The 16,710-nt window shown below is 31.6% G+C and overlaps 1 protein-coding gene across 1 annotated transcript in view; it reads left to right on the top strand.

Moving 5' to 3' along the window:
* Window positions 1–10,343: 10,343 nt before the first annotated feature.
* LOC111088782 (integrin beta-1-like) overlaps window positions 10,344–16,710 on the top strand; it is a gene marked incomplete at its 3' end in the record, with an annotated part of 16,935 nt that continues 10,568 nt past the window's right edge. The window contains exons 1-3 of the mRNA XM_022399760.1: window positions 10,344–10,407; window positions 11,044–11,124; window positions 13,299–13,390. Of these exons, the coding sequence (XP_022255468.1) occupies window positions 10,362–10,407; window positions 11,044–11,124; window positions 13,299–13,390 (219 nt within the window). The remainder of the gene's footprint in view (window positions 10,408–11,043; window positions 11,125–13,298; window positions 13,391–16,710) is intronic.

Genomic DNA, 16,710 nt, shown 5'->3' on the forward strand with positions numbered 1-16,710 from the left:
TACACGAAGCTATCTGCGCTAGCCGTCCCTAATTTAGCAGTGTAAGACTAGAGGGAAGGCAGCTAGTCATCACCACCCACCGCCAACTCTTGGGCTACTATTTTACCAACGAATAGTGGGATTGACCGTCACATTATAACGCCCCACGACTGAAAAGACGAGCATGTTTGGTGGGACGGAGATTCGAACCCGCGACCCTCAGATTGCGAGTCGAGTGCCCTAACCACCTGGTCATGCCGGGCCATTTATTGTGTCCATTGCGGAGAACCGAACCCTTGATTTTAGCTTTGTAATTCCATAGACTTACCGCCGTCCCACCGGTATATGACATCGCAGATGGGGAACTAATGTGGCTTTGTGTATTATAAGTACTTTTAGGAAGTTTAAATCCTAAACAAACAAAAGAAAAATTTATGTCACGTTATACATAGTTCTTAGAATGCGAGGTGTTTTAAGAAGAAAATAACAAATCTTATAAAATTTCAGTATTTCCCAGCAGTGCCAAGGGAACAATTATATGAATACACTGCTTATATCGTTGTATAGATTAATGTACATATATCATGAATATCACAGATAGGATAGATAATGAAGTTCTGGAGATTAATACAGGATTTTCAAGATATTGGGTGCACATGTGAAAGACCCGCAACCTCTATAGATAAAAAATAGCCGAAGTTGCCTGTGCATCACGTCTTTGTGCGACTGAATATGTACATAGCCGTAGCTAGTACTTGTACTAACAGCAGCTATTTACTTGTAGTTCATTCCAACATCGTATTTCATGTTTCAACATGGCTAATGACTCAGACTTATCATATATAATTTTAAAATTAAAAATAATACCAACGTTTAAAGTGCACAATAAAAGTTTGTATTTGGCCGACAGCCAACATTAAGTCTGTACATGTTTCGGTGGCTTTACACTACCATTGTCAGGAGTAAAAACCTATGTGACAAGCGAGTAGTTTTATTGTAATCTTGGAGGGTGGTATGGATATTATACATAAGAAGTTAAATATTTCCTTCCAAAAACTGTGCGTTATCACCACCTAAACCTTCCTCTCTATTTAACGTAGAATTAATTTAATTTACGGCACAAAATTTCTATGGATTATCTAATATTCAATTCCCTTTAAGTATTAGGTTCATTTACAATTATCCTTTCATGTCATTGTATTGAATGAATTAAATAAATAAATAATACACAATTAAAAACATTTTAATTCAGGCCAATCTCTAGCCTCTAAAATGTTGATTCAACATCTTTCGACTTTTTCCACGTCATCATCAGGAATGAACATAAGTGTCATATCAATATATTTTCAACTAGGTCATGTGATCTGTGTGTAGGTTTACTATTTCAGAATAATTCTTAGAGTGGGATCCGCCACATTCTTGCACAGATATTTGCCGGACCTTCGTCTTATGATCTTTTTTAAAATTTATTATTTCTAAAGATTCACGAATATTATTGGCTCTAATACCCTTTGGTTGAGCCTCATTACAGTTTTTTCCCATAATATTTTATGTTGCCTTTTTTCTACATGCTTTGCTATGGCCAAATTTTCAACCCTTTCATTTCTTACACATCCCTTATGTTCTGCTAAACGATATTTTAAATTACGTTTTGTCTGTCCAATATAAACACTTCCACATTCACATTCTATTTTATAATTTCCATCTTTTTCCTTTAACTGTTTGTTATCTTTAGTATTATCAAAATTTGTTTTATCTTATTAATCGGTTTAAATATGGGATAAAATATTTGTTGTTTTTAAACACGTTAAATAAACTAGTAGTTAAACCTGGAACATATGGCAAAACTGAACATCCCTTTTTAATTATTAGAGAATCCTAAAATAATAGATAACTCATATGTATTTCTTAATAATAATCAGCTAGAGGTATTAAAATAAAGGTTTAGAGTTTGTTTGCAAACTGTCAAGCATTAAAAAGGAAGAATTAACAACAAATATAGAATTGGATAAAGTGATAGATTAGAGCTCTAAAACATAATTAGAACTGTATGTCATAAATTTGTAGGGCAGCGTTTTCCAAAGTGTGGGACGTCCCCCCTTAAGGGGTTGCAAATAATATATTGGGGGAGTGCAAGCGATTAAGAAATTCAATAGTGCAATAATGTAAAATTAAGTGTTCTAATATATTGTTTATTAATGAAAATAATAAGTAATTACCACAACACATATGGTATTTTGATGGATATATGTGTATTCTGGTCATTTAACTCACTCACACTCATTTAAAAAAAAGAGGGGGTCTGATAAAAAAACACATTTATTAAACGGGGACTGGATGACGAAAGTTTGGGAAAACGCTGTTGTAAGGAATTTCAACCCTGTGGGGAAAGCAACACATATAGATATAAAAATCGGAAAATCGTTCAGAGATAATAAAGATATTGTTATTTGTAAAGCAGATAAAGTAGGTAAATTGTAGTACCTAATAAATGTGACTATGTTCAAGGTGTGAGAGGCTTATTAAATGAGGATACATATGATAAACTTAAGTATAATTGTGCATACAAATATCACGAATTTTAAAAAATGCAGAGAAGAATAGATTAATGCCAGTTAATATTATTACTTCAAGATTTTATGTACTTTTAGACCAATAGTATCGAGTATAGGTAAACTGTCATATCAAACAGCCAAATATTACAACTTACTAGTATTATTGTTTGAGAAATAAATAAATAAATATATTTAAAAATGCTTTAGAATTTGTAGAGAAAGTCAAAACTTTAAAGTTGAATAAGGAAGATATGTTAGTGTTGTTTGATGTAGTGTCATTATTTACAAAAGTTCCAGTAAAAAAATGCAATTATGTGTTTCGAAAATACATTGTTACAAAATAAAATTTCAGCAGTTGAAACTACAGTTATAATTAATGTAACAAAGATGTGTGTAAAGAATAAATTTTTTTCAGGTTAATAATGTTTTTAAAAACAAGATGAAGGGTTACCAATAGGATCCCCACTTTCACCATTCTTATGTGACTTACATATGGTCGCATTTGAAACAAAATCCATAAATGTTACTAAATGTAAACCTGATATTTGGATAAGTTCTGTAGATGACACATTGAGGAAAGGAAGTTTTCTGAGAAATATTTTTCCAAAAATTAGATAAAAGAACTTTTGATAAAACTAAAGATAATATACAGTTAACAAAAAAAAAGATGGAAGTTCTAAAATTGATTGTGAATGTGGAAGTGTTTATATTGGACAGACAAAACGCAATCTAAAATATCGTTTAGCAGAACATAAGGGATGTGTAAGAAATGAATAGATTGAAAATTCGGCCATAGTAGAATGTGTAAAAAAGACAACATAAGATATTGTGGGAAAAACAGTAATATTGGTTCAACTAAAAGATATCATAGCCAATAATATCCGTGAATCTTTAGAAATAATAAATTAAATAAAAAATATCATGAGTTATTAAATAGAGACAAAGGTCCGGCGAATATTTGTGTAAGAATGTGACTGGACCTCTTCTAAGAACTATACAGAAATAGTAAACCTACATATAGGTCTCATGACCTAGTTAGAAACGTATAAATATGACACTTATGTCTTGCAAGTTTACTCTGGATGATGACGTGGATAAAGTTGAAACATATAGAGTCAACATTTTAGAAGCCAGAGATTGGCCTGAATTAAAAAATATTATTAATTGTGTATCTGTTTTAACGTTGTTTGTTATTTATTTACTATTTTAACATTATACACAAGCGCCAATAAAGCAATGCCTATTGAATGACCTGTTTCGATAATGTGTTCAGTAAGAGAAATTAGCGTTTTTGTATTATGTACGTTACCTTTATGTTTATTAAGATTATCTTTCAAATTACGTTTATTTTGACTAATATATTCTTTATTGCATTCGCACTTAATTTGATATATATACCTTTTTGTTCTAAATCTAGAATGTCTCCATTTATCTTTAGTATTATGAAGTTTTGTTTTGATTTTGCTAATTGGTTTAAAAATGGGAATAAAGTTATGTTTTCTGATTACACTGGCGATTTGGCTTGTTATACCTCGCATGTAAGATAATATTACTATACTATTAATTTTATTGTCGTATACACTGTTTAATCTAATACATTGCTTGATGGAAATTGAGTTGTTTTTGTGTTATAGTTCAATGATGTAAACATTAAAACATCTGCAATGATTTTTATATAACGCAGATCGTTTTTCAAATTAGTAGAGTAAGAACAAATTTTAAAAACAATACTTCCTAGTACTAAAGATATAAAAAAGGTATATAAAATTATGTATGAATACAATAAAATATATTGTTCAAAGAATATGTAATTTCAAATATCGTCGCATTGAACATAAAAGTTATGTACGTAATAAAAAAAGATGCTAATTTATTGTCTTACTGTTTCGTCAATACAATGACATGAAATAATTTTAAATGAATCAAATACTCAAAGTGGATTGATTATTGGAGAACCCATAGAAAGTTTGTGCTGTAAACTAAATAATTATTTGCTGAATAGAAACGAAAGGTTAGCTGGTGATAATACACAGTTTTGGAAAGATATATTTAACTTCTTATGAATAATATCTATACCACCCTCATATATTACAATGAGTTAAGCCTTTCCTCTAAATACTACCCGCTTGGAATGCATGGGCGTCCGCAGAAATTTTTCCAGGGGAGAGGGTGGAGTGGGGGGGGGAGTCAAAATCAAGGGACGCTGGACCCGCCTTTAAAGTTTTGACATTACAGCCAAGAGAATAGGCGAGCTTCCACAGTCAGATTTCATGGGTTTTGTAAGGTTAGTTTAAGCCATACTGCACATTTGAAGCTATATATCATCTTGTCTCGTGGGAGGTCTCCAATACTGTGTCAGTCTCTTTGATGACCTGCTCCCGGTATTACCGGCAGCTGGCGACAAATTGGCCCCGGTCACACTGTGTCAGGCCTATGGAGTGTCGGCAAGACCGCGTCAGTCTCTTTTATGACCAGAGTGAGAATTTCAATTCCAATATCCTAGAAGCCGCCGTATTAGTGATGTTTTTCAATATTTAGCTCGACATGGTCAGGTGGTTAGGGCGCTCGACTCGCAATCTGAGGGTCGCGTGTTCGAATCCCCGTCCCGCCAAACATGCTCTCCCTTTTAGCCGTGGGAGCGTTATACTGTTACGATCAATCCCACTATGCGTTGGTAAAAGAGTAGCCCAAGAGTTGGCGCTGGGTGGTGATGACTAACTGTCTTCCCTGTAGTCTTACACTGCTAAATTAGGGACGGCTACTTTGCTTTGTGTAGATTTGCGCGAAATGCAAAACAAACAAATAAACAATATTTAGCTACAGGGTAGATATCTAGAGATTTTAAGTAAATATGCTGACAAATCTGGCAACTTTTATTAGAATTGAAAATTAATGTGGAATTGTGAAGTGAATAAAAACGTGTAAATTCATGCACATGTGCTGAATGAATAAAGATAGAATTATGTTTCTCATTTTCCAGGTGGGCAAGTGGCCACACCCCGCGGACGCCCATGTTGTCGTGTATGTTTTCAATCCTGATGATGGTAGTGTAAAGTTACCGAAACATGTAGTATTTTTAATTTTGCCTTAATAAACATCTTATTGTACATTTTAAACGTAGATCCTATAATTAATTTTGAAATCTATTGCACAAGTTGCGTTAACTGAATCTTCATTATCATATACCATTAATTCGTTATAATGAAACTACCACTTTCAAATGCTTTACACAGAAAGTTCAAACACTTGCCACTGGTAAAATCAAACATCATTACACTGTCTTACATCAATGTTGTGGTTTTTAATCATTACCATGTGATTATACAGACCACTAACACAAACAAGTAATGAAAGATATGCTACAAACAAAAAGAAATGTTCACTGGAGGTTTTTCGCTATTCTAAAGATAAAGGCACTATACTCTCATAAGTTCAGACACCGCGCGCTGATCGGATGCCTCAGGTGATATGGGTGGGGCTAGCCGATGACACCCTAGAGCCACGAAGTGGCACCAGAGGGCGCGTTGTTATGGGATATTGCGTGATATCAGAATTCCAGTGTTACTTACCAGAGGATGTGCTGCTAGGGGATGGAAGTGGAAGTGACATCATAGTTCGACACCAGAGGGCTTGTTATTGTAGACGAATGCTGTGAATAAGGGCAGTGTTTCTATAGGCGAATGCTGTTACCAAAGTTCTATAGTTAGATGGTGTTACTATGCGGATTGTGTTATTAAGGCTAGTGCTGCTAGGGCAGATGGTGGTATTATATGAGGATAGTTCAATAGGATGATGAGGTCATCGTATGGTCTCAATATATGATTATATCTAGAAATAATTATATTGCGTACGTTCTACAATTGAATCTAAAAAATTAATATTGCAAATTCGTTTCAATAATTAAATAGATATGGCTAAAAAAGTTACTTTATAAGTAAAACCTCTATTTGAACGAGGCAGCTATTAAAACACTGTTACATAAGTCATGTTTTTATATCACATTGACAAAAGTAAATAAGTTTATTGTTCAATCTGTGTTTAATTAAATAATATGTACAAAAAAGAATGGGGAATCAAATTTTTTTTGTTTTATAAAAGACAAAAATATAGTTTTCATACTACAACAAACAGTTATTTCGTGAAACCAATATTAGGTTACATTGAATATTTTGTTTGTTAAAGTTTTTATTGCACTGCACAAGATTTTTTCTTTATAGTACTATTTGTGCGAAAGTTTTTTCGGTGATTTTTCTTATTTTCTTTATAGCTTTCACTTTAAATCACGAAATAATTATTACAAATTAACCAATAATAAACAATGTATAAAACACTACCGTTTTATGAAACATATCATTCTTTATGAAATATAACAGATTTTGAAAAATCTTTGTTGTAAGTTTGTCATCAAATGATTGCTAAATATTTAATAACCAGTGTCACTACAACACACACAAGACGGTGTGGCCTCTTTCAGTTCTAATGGTTATTTTAATCTGACTCATGACACCCCGATGGCATGTTGACAAAGCTAACCCTCGTGCAAAACCAAGTAACTAAGCCTAAAACAAGCAATTCTCTTGTTTCTATAAAACTGATAGACTAAAAAGTGTTGACAAATCATAAATTCTCTTTCAGTATCTTTCAAAATTTCACTTTATCTACACTATAACATTTAAACACAGTAGCTCAACAAATCATTAAATACATTTTTTGCAAATGAACTTAGTTTATAACCAAAATGTTTGTGTACAATTCTTGTATCACACGGGGTTCAATAATAAATAAATCAGTTGCTATATAGAGTTGACAATTATAATGTAAATAGTTGATGATAACAATAAAAAAATTCTTGAAAATTTTTTTCAATTTTACTATTTCTCACAATAAAATATATGGTCTATCAGAAATGACACATGAAATCATTTCATAAGTCCAACATATTTACCGTTTATCATTATAGAATACACTTTACAACAACAATGTAAAATCACAGACTTGACAAGTGTCACACATACTGCAACATTTATTAATAACACTTCAAGAATTAGATACACTAATGTATTATTTACGAAAACTACAAACATCTTAGTTTATAAAATATTGACCTACAGCCCAGTGTAATAATATCTGTGGTATATATATATATATATATGTTCTAGCATGCGATTGGTCAAATTGAATAAATCGTCATATACGAAACATAAGGGACATTCCCCAAAGTGATTTGAATGAATATGATCATAGAAAGTTTTTTTTTTTTCATTTAGAAACTTTACAAAACACATCATGTACTTGAAATCCATAAATAATTTGACTGTTCCCGTCGTACTGAACAATAGATCTTTTGACCCTCACATTACCCATAGCGTAAGATGTTATCACCAATATACGTAAGCAAAATCACAGACTTGACGGGTATCACTCATATTGAAACAGTTATTTAAAAAACTTCAAGTTAGAAAAATACGACTTTATCTACGATTTGTCTAAAATAATGTTTATGCTAGACACATAATTATCTGACATTTGATCTTTAGTCTGAAAAGAAAAGAATTAAGTTACTTTTTATTATTGAATTATCAAAGTAAAATGATTATAAGTTATCTTTTCTGAATATTTGTAAACTAACCCTCTCTGAACATTTGATCAATTTCTGTTTGTTTGGCACAAATTCATCTCACTGCGTAATGAGCGTAAAATGCTTTTGTTGTAAATTACGATTAACTCAGCAAGATACAAGAATTGTACACTAACATTTTTGTTTATAAATTATATTAAAATGTTACATACTGAACTTAACAAGTAGTAATATGGGCATAATGTAGAAAAGTATTAAAGTTGTATGAAAGCTAATTTAAACAACAACATCTAATATTTTGTAGTTTTCATAAATAGTATATTAGTGTATCTTGAAGTTTTGTTAATAAATGTTTCAGTATGTGGGATACTTGTTATGTCTGAGATTTCTCTTACATATATATAAATATCTGTTTAAAGCATATTAGGCTATGATGAAATGTGAGTTTTATATAAGGAAATCACAGAACACTGAATTGTAACTGATGATCTTTCTACATAGTATAAGTGAAGTGAAAGATAAAGCATCATATGGTACAATAACATTGTTCCAAATCTATGTGAGGAGAATATCTGTTTTGAAATGTAAAATAGTCGATAAACTAGTTCTTTTGAGTTTACAAACTGAAATCTTACAAACTTAGTTTGCATTGAATGCACAGTGTAAACAAATAATACTACTGGTGTCACTATAATGCACATGTTTGAATCCTTTATTCCTTTATTTATGTAGTGAAATATCTTTAACACAATGTATTAAAATCTCTCATTATAAATTCAATGTTTTTTCACATATTGTTATACAGTAATTACATGAAAAATGTAGACTCTAACTGAAATGAACACAATGTAGAAATGTACAAAGGTTGTATGAAAGCTAATTTAAACGAGACAATCCAGTATTTTATAAACTAAGATATTTACATAAATAGTTTATTCGTTTACCTAATAATTGAAGTTTTGTTAATAAATGTTTCAATGTGTGTGACACTTGTCGAATCTGTGATTTTACATTGTTGTTGTAAAGTATATTATGTAATGATAAAACGTAAACGTGTTGGATTTATTAAACGTGAAAGAATATTTTGCATAATCACTTGATTTATAATTAAAAGTCCTTTTAAGATTATGAGTATCAACACTTCAGAGCAAAATTGATTTATTTACTATTGAACTCTACATAATACAAGAATTGTGCACAAATGTTTTTGGTTATAAACTAAGCTCATTTGTGAAAAATGTGTTTAATGCTTTGGTGAACTAATAAGTTTAAATGTTACAGTATAGATAAAGTGAAGTTTTGAAAGATACGGAAATATAATTTATGATTTGTCAACAATCTTTAGTCTGTCAGTTTAATAGAAACCAAAGCATTACTTGTTGTAGCCTTAGTTACTTGGTTTTACACGAGGGTTAGCTTTGTGAACATGCCATCAGGACGTGATGAGTCAGATTAAAATAACCAATAGAACTGAAAAAGTTGCTGTATAAATCATTTGGTGACAAATGTATGACAGAAAAAGTGGCAAAAATATTACTTACTTATGTAAATATAATCATTTTTTACAATTAGTGTTCATCCAGCTTTTAGCCTATATGCCCATAGTTTCAGTTAGCAAGAAAAATGATCTAGACAAAGATTTGTAAAAATGTCTACAGAAAGGTAAGAATATAACTTTCTACAGTACTAATGATTAACATAGTTATTTACATAGATCTTTTAAAACTAAACTTTAGTGAAGCAAATCAACTTATAGAGCTAAACGTGAAATTTAAATAAACGTCCTTTTCAGGGCGAACAGATGTTATACATTATACACAAAGCGTGGTCGCAAGTAAATAGACACCACCTTTTCAGAAAAAATGAAAATTTTCAGTCATATTCACATGAATTGATATATTTATAATTTAATTAATATCTAGTAGATCTTCCTTTCGCTTTGTGGAGTTCGTTGACCCTTTGGGGCATCGTTAGAATCATCTCGTCAATTTTAGATTGTGAGATTTTCGCCCACTCTTGATTCAAAAGTTGGAGTAGATTGCTCTTCGAAGTTGGTTTTTTGGTTGTTTCTTGACTTGCCAGTCGAGTATGGCCCAGAGGTCATGATGATGACAAAACCTTGTCGAAACATTGTACATTTGCTGTTATGTTAAACTTATATTAAAGTTTTTTTCTTCATTACATAGAGCTCTTGGCAGAGTACTGAAGAACAATCCATGTCTAAGCCTGAGTTCCCGTGAATCCACTGTATGTATGTGTGTGTGTATGCTGGAGGGGGACCTCATCCTCAAACTAGTGTGTTCCTCTATTTTCTTAATATAGGTCCTCTTATAACAGTTTCCAAGTAACACATATAAGAAAGAAAGGATAAATTCAAATCACCAAACTTTTCACACATCCACTTAGACGTAATCCCAGTCACGCCCATAAAACAATTTGTCAAATCGGCTGTATTCTTAATTAAAAATAATTGCATAAAAAGTGGTTAAGATCCCAATATACAAAGCATCCAATTAGTTAAGTGTGGAGGCAAAAATACTAAAGAAACAAACAAAATCTTTATTGACAGTTATATAAGGGTAAACCGAATAGTTACAATAGGGGAGAGAAAATGAACTTATACTAAACTGTATAGAACTGAGCTAGAAATAAATGCAAACTGAAACCACTGATAATGAAGGAGTTATAAGGAAAATCACCACATCTTTATGTTAAATGCAATAATAATATTGTGGTTTGAACTATTTTTTCTCTTATGGGTTGTGTTGACACTTAATTTGGTTACATATTTAAAATATTTTATGTGATAGCAAATTCTTCATTTTTTTTATAAACCCACAAACTTATTTGTTAAAGAAACGATGAAGAAATGCATGAGAGAGAACCTACTTTGTTTTTTATCTGTTTATTTGTATATTTTATTTATCACAGGCCCGAGGAGAATGTGGATTCCTATAATTTTAGGATACATCTTTATCCAACACTTGTTTCTGGACTGCGTGGAGTCCCAAGGTATTCCTAAAGATAACTAATTATAAATTTATAGAATATGATCACAGTTACGTATTAAATTATGATATTTAAGATCCAGATGATTAGAAAAATATTTTCTAAAGTAACTTTAATTTTCTAAAAATTAGTGACATGATAACTCACATTAGGCAACAAAATAAATATTCTAACAGCTGAAGACTCAATAAAGACATCGCAAGTTCACAAGTAAACCTTTAGTAGAAATATTTTATTGAAAAATCTGATTTTATGTGTACACAAATATTTTTTACTAAAAGCATGCCAGCTTTCTTAAAGATATATTGTAAATTCACAATTATAATAAACAGTATTATGTATAGTTTTACATATACGGAGACTATCCAAAGTTTTATGTCACAACAGTGGTGTCACACTGTCATTCGGGCACTGTGCATTACATCTCGGGAATTTCAGGGGATTTCCGTAAAATGAAATAAATGTTCCTCAACTATATTCTAAGCACACTTGTATTAACAATGAGCAAACAAATATTATTATTCTTTTTCATAGCATCAACCAATAGAAAAATAGAACATTATGTTTTTGTAATCGGTATCCTTTAAAGCAACTGCTCTGATTAAAAACTTGTACAAGAATTACACAGAAAAAGCTTAATTTATAAAGATTCAACAGCTGTATGAATGCACAATCTCTCAAGTGCAGAAGTATCAATTATTACATGTACTACTGGACATTATGATATATGCTGGCAAAGTAAACAACATAAACCATCATCTTCAATTGTAGTTTGATCCAGTGATGAATGTCACATCCAGAGTAACGTAAATATGGCTTTAACTGTGTTTTCGCAACTTAATGAAGCACGTGGGGAGTTGGTATCAATGTAGTGTTTTAGTTCTTAAACTTTGTGATTCCACTGAAGAACTTCAAAGTGGATAAACACCTTGTGGTGAACCAAGATAATATAAATTGACTAAACAGTAGCGTGTCAAAATTAAGTCATACTGCAGTTGGTTTCCTGCAGCCTTAATAATAAAGTTAAATGAGTACTGACTTGAAAGAAATATTTACAAAATCAGCAAGTAGAGAAATAAAATCGAAATGTTCTTTATTCAATCAGTCTGGGTAGAGTTGTTTACTTGATGATTTTTGAGACCGATATCTTAGAAATGTTCTTTATTCAATCAGTCTGGGTAGAGTTGTTTACTTGATGATTTTTGAGACCGATATCTTAGTAGGTTGGTTCAAGAGAACAGGCCTCAGAGCACTGTTTTCTTATATTTTACATAGGCTAGGATATTTCAACACCTCTGCAAAGCTGTTGTTTTGAAACTGAAAGGAGAGGATCTGCACCAAGGTTCAAACCTTTCTCACGATTAAATTTTGAAGTACTTCAGCAAGAGCTTTAGCTTAGTTGAAAAGACAGAATTGTAAGAATCATGATACAAAGCGAGTAGGCCAATGAGGATCATCACGAGACATTGCATATAAGCAAGTACTAAACACACCAAGGACTTGAAAGGTTAGTGATCCTGGGGATAAAACCCTGAAAAAACATCTTCTAAGCATCTTCTAACCTATCAAAAAAATTAATGACAAGGCAGAAAAATGATTAAGAATATAAATTTGTTTTGAATTTCGTGCATAGCTATCTGCACTAGCCGTCCCTAATTTAGTAGTGAAAGACTATAATAGATACAGCTAGTCATCACCAACCACCGCCAACTCTTTTACTAACGAATAGTGGGATTGGCCGTCACATTATAACGCCCCCATGGCTGAAAGAGCAAGCATGCTTGGTGGGACGGCGATTCAAATCCACGACCCACAGATTGCAAGTCGAGCGCCCTAACCACCTGGCCATGCTAGGCCAAAGAATAAAAAAAGAGAAAAATAATTACGTAAATTCCTAAAAAACAGTGTTATTAAAATAAGTTAATTTTCTTTATTCATAAACTAGCATAATCCTAGATGAACAGATCTTGGAATCTCCTCTGACCTCACTTTCTTTAATCTGTCTCATTCCTTTTTTTTTTTTTGGTAAGAGGTGGTATTAACCACAGTAGTCTTTCAAACAGCCGAAGAGGTAAGAAACAACAAAGCCTAAAGCTTAAAAAATAATTAAAAACTATTTTTGTGAAGGAAGTTATCACAATAAGGTGTAATGAAGTAAATTATATTACTTTTTACAGATGTTGAAGAAATTAAGGTCACTATATGCACCACAGCTACTACCTGTGGTGAATGCATTCAATTACCAGAATGTGCCTGGTGTAAACAGGAGGTGAGAAACAAAACTCAATGGAGTATCGATTTTGAGTTTTATACTTTTGGCTGAAGTTATTTTGCGTAGTAACATACAATAAGTATTTGTTTTAGTTTCATTTTCATGTGTTTTTTTTTCTTGTTTTTCCGATTGTCCTTTCTTGCATAAGCCAAATGTTTATCCAATTTTTTGCAAATATTAAAATTCTAATTGTTTTTTTTTCTTCGCAGTATTAGAAAAGAACATTAATCTTATATTATATTTGGATTTTGATTTTCTTTAATTTCAGCCAGAGAGTAAAATCGTATTCAAATAACATCTCGAAATAACTATATAGTAAACATGGTAGCATGGAAAGCTCATCAATTTTCAATATAAAAAAAATGAAAAGTAACCATTTGGCTAATCAAATTATTAACATGGAAGTAGATGTAGAGTGTAGTGTGTGAGGCATGGTGATAACAATTGTAGTCAGCCTTCAAATCGATCGTTGGTGAAAAGTGTATATCGATCTTCTTGGCCCTCGTTTTCATACATGTTGTTCTTGTTCAAGTTGCAATAAAAAAAGGGGCTAAGTATTTCCTAATTTTTCTTGTTAAAACGTATCCAGTTTTACAATGCATCTTTACAGGGTTTGTCTTTTTATTTTATTTGGGGGGGGGGGCATTATATAATTAATTGGCCGAAGTTCTTGTTTTAAAGCAAAACCACGTTGGGCTGTCTGTTGTGTCCACCGTGGGGAATCGAACCCTGGATCTTAGCGTTGCAAGTACGTAGACTTACCGCCGGAGGACACTATTCTATTTTCAATGTTTTTGTACATGTAAAATGTTTTGCTCAAGTATTGATATAACATGTGGCTTAAAAGATTCGTTCGTAATTTAATATACTTTATACGATATGTTGTAGGCTAACCTTATTGTAGTTTGAATGCAGCATAAACTCAAAGAAAATCTTCTTTGTGAGATGTTTATTGACTTAGAAGTTGCGAGAAAGTTGTTATTAGATCGTTGCCAAACGGAACTTATGAAGAAAATGTAGCTAATATTTTACGTTCTTTCATTGTTATATCATTAAACCGAATGGAGTAGAACAATAGAGAAAAAACAATACAGTTCATTAGAGCCGTTCACATTCTAGGCATTAACACATGCGGATCAATGGTAGAACAATAAGTGTTTATAGTTACACACAAAACTACACAGTGGGCTATCTGTGCTGTGCCCACTACGGATATCGAAACCGGTTATTAGCGTTATAATTCCGCAGAATTACTGTGCCAACGGTGGAAAGTAGAATATTCACGAAAAATAAATAAATGAATGTCGACACAAAAATTTCGGTAGTCGGGAAGTAGTCTTAACCAGTTAATGCAGTAATGCTGAAATTAAAAAAAATATTTTGTTATATAGAACATATTAATCTATGCACTGTTTGTATTCAAACAAAACTGTATTTTTGCCATGATTATAGTATTGTTGATATAAGTATTTTTAAAAATTAAGATAATAAAATCAGCGTTATCTCACATTGAATGTAATTAATAAACACAACGTTTTATTTTTCATATTCACTTTTACGTGCTTATGGTATGGAACTGAATCAAATTTTAGTTTTTACCAGTTTATGATCTTTGCTAATTATAAATATCCAATTATATAAGTTCGCAGTGAAATAATACTTTAAGAAAATATCTTGTAATATTTCACATGTATATCAATAGTTATTAAGCTATGTTTACAAGATCTTCAACTTCTGAGTTTTATGCTGCTACGTGCTATGATAAAGTTATGAAATCTGTGATGCTTCATTAATTATAATTTATTTATAAGTCAGTGGCTGTGCAATAATATAGGTTACATAAAATGCGTAAGTGAACGTAACGTGCAAATAACGTATTGCACTCGAACGACAAAAACAATACGTTCACACTTTTCCTTCTTTAATTTTTGTGAAATGAACCATTCTAAAAGAATTTTTATTCACTCATTGAACGTATCAGTTCGCTCATAAGTAGAACATTTTATCCTCAACGTAGCTGAGGTCTGTGTGAAACTTATTGCTTCAATTTAATATTGTTTCCTTTGTGATTTCTTGCTTATCAAAATTTATCATATTTCATTATTTTAGATAATTATTTTTGTATTCTGTATTCATAAAGCAAAGTATGTTTTAGGGTTTGATTCTATGTTTCACGTAATTTGAAATGACTTTCTGTACTTTTTAGTCTGAATCTAAAGTAGCTTCAACTAGAACTAGCATAATATGAAAAATGCCATGATTTAATAATTTAAGGTTATAAAACATCACTTCAATCTCGTGACTTTATAATGTAACGATATAAATAAATACATTTGATTGTATAAGATCAGGATTTGAATGAACAAATAAATCTAATTTTATTTTACAAGAGTATAAGAGAACAAGTAAATCCGATCGCTTAGAATAAGGGTATAAAATAAAGACAAGTTTTTGTAATTTTATCTCGTATCATAACTACATTGTAAGAGGCTTAAAACTCTTAGATAATTACAAGCATTAGGTTTTCTTTATTAATATTTCAACGAATGTGCCAACTTAATACCCATAAGGTTTGTTTGTTTTTGAATTTCGCGCAAAGCTACACGAGGGCTACTGCGCTAGCTGTCCCTAATTTAATAGTGTAAGACTAGAGGGAAGGCAGCTAGTCATCAACACCCACCGCCAACTCCTTTTACCAACGAATAGTGGGATTAAATGTCACATAATAACGCCCCCACGGCTGAAAGGGCGAGCGTGTTTGGTGGGACGGGGATTCGAACCCGCGACCCTCAGATTATTTTAAACACTTGTACTTATGCTGATAATAAAGATTCAGTGTATATTGAATTATATTCTGATCTTTGAATTTTTTTTTCACAATTAAGCTCATATAGCTTGGATTAGTGTTTTGAATTCATATTGTGATTGAAACTGGAAATATTTTTTGCAAATAACTTCTATACAGTTTGCTTTATTGAACAAAGCCACATTGGATTATCTGCGGTGTCCACCTCGGGAAATCGAGCCCCAGGTTTTAGCGTTGTAAGTCTGAAAACTTACCGCTGTTCCACCGGGGGACGTTTATTATGCATTCCATGAATTAGTCATTAATTTCGGTTACATTTTTAGTTGTTTTCTATATTGATAATTACTTACTTACTTTAATATATAATTAATGTTTACTGAACTTCCACAAACATAAAAACTTGCTTTATAAATGATGTGTAATCATTTGTTCTAAACCTTATATAAAGTTAGAATGACTGGGATATTTTTATATATCTTAGCAGATCCTTGTTTTATGTTTTTTAAAAACT

The sequence above is a fragment of the Limulus polyphemus genome, unplaced genomic scaffold (genome assembly GCF_000517525.1).
Source record: "Limulus polyphemus unplaced genomic scaffold, Limulus_polyphemus-2.1.2 Scaffold4432, whole genome shotgun sequence".
In the NCBI taxonomy this organism is placed as follows: Eukaryota; Metazoa; Arthropoda; class Merostomata; order Xiphosura; family Limulidae; genus Limulus; species Limulus polyphemus.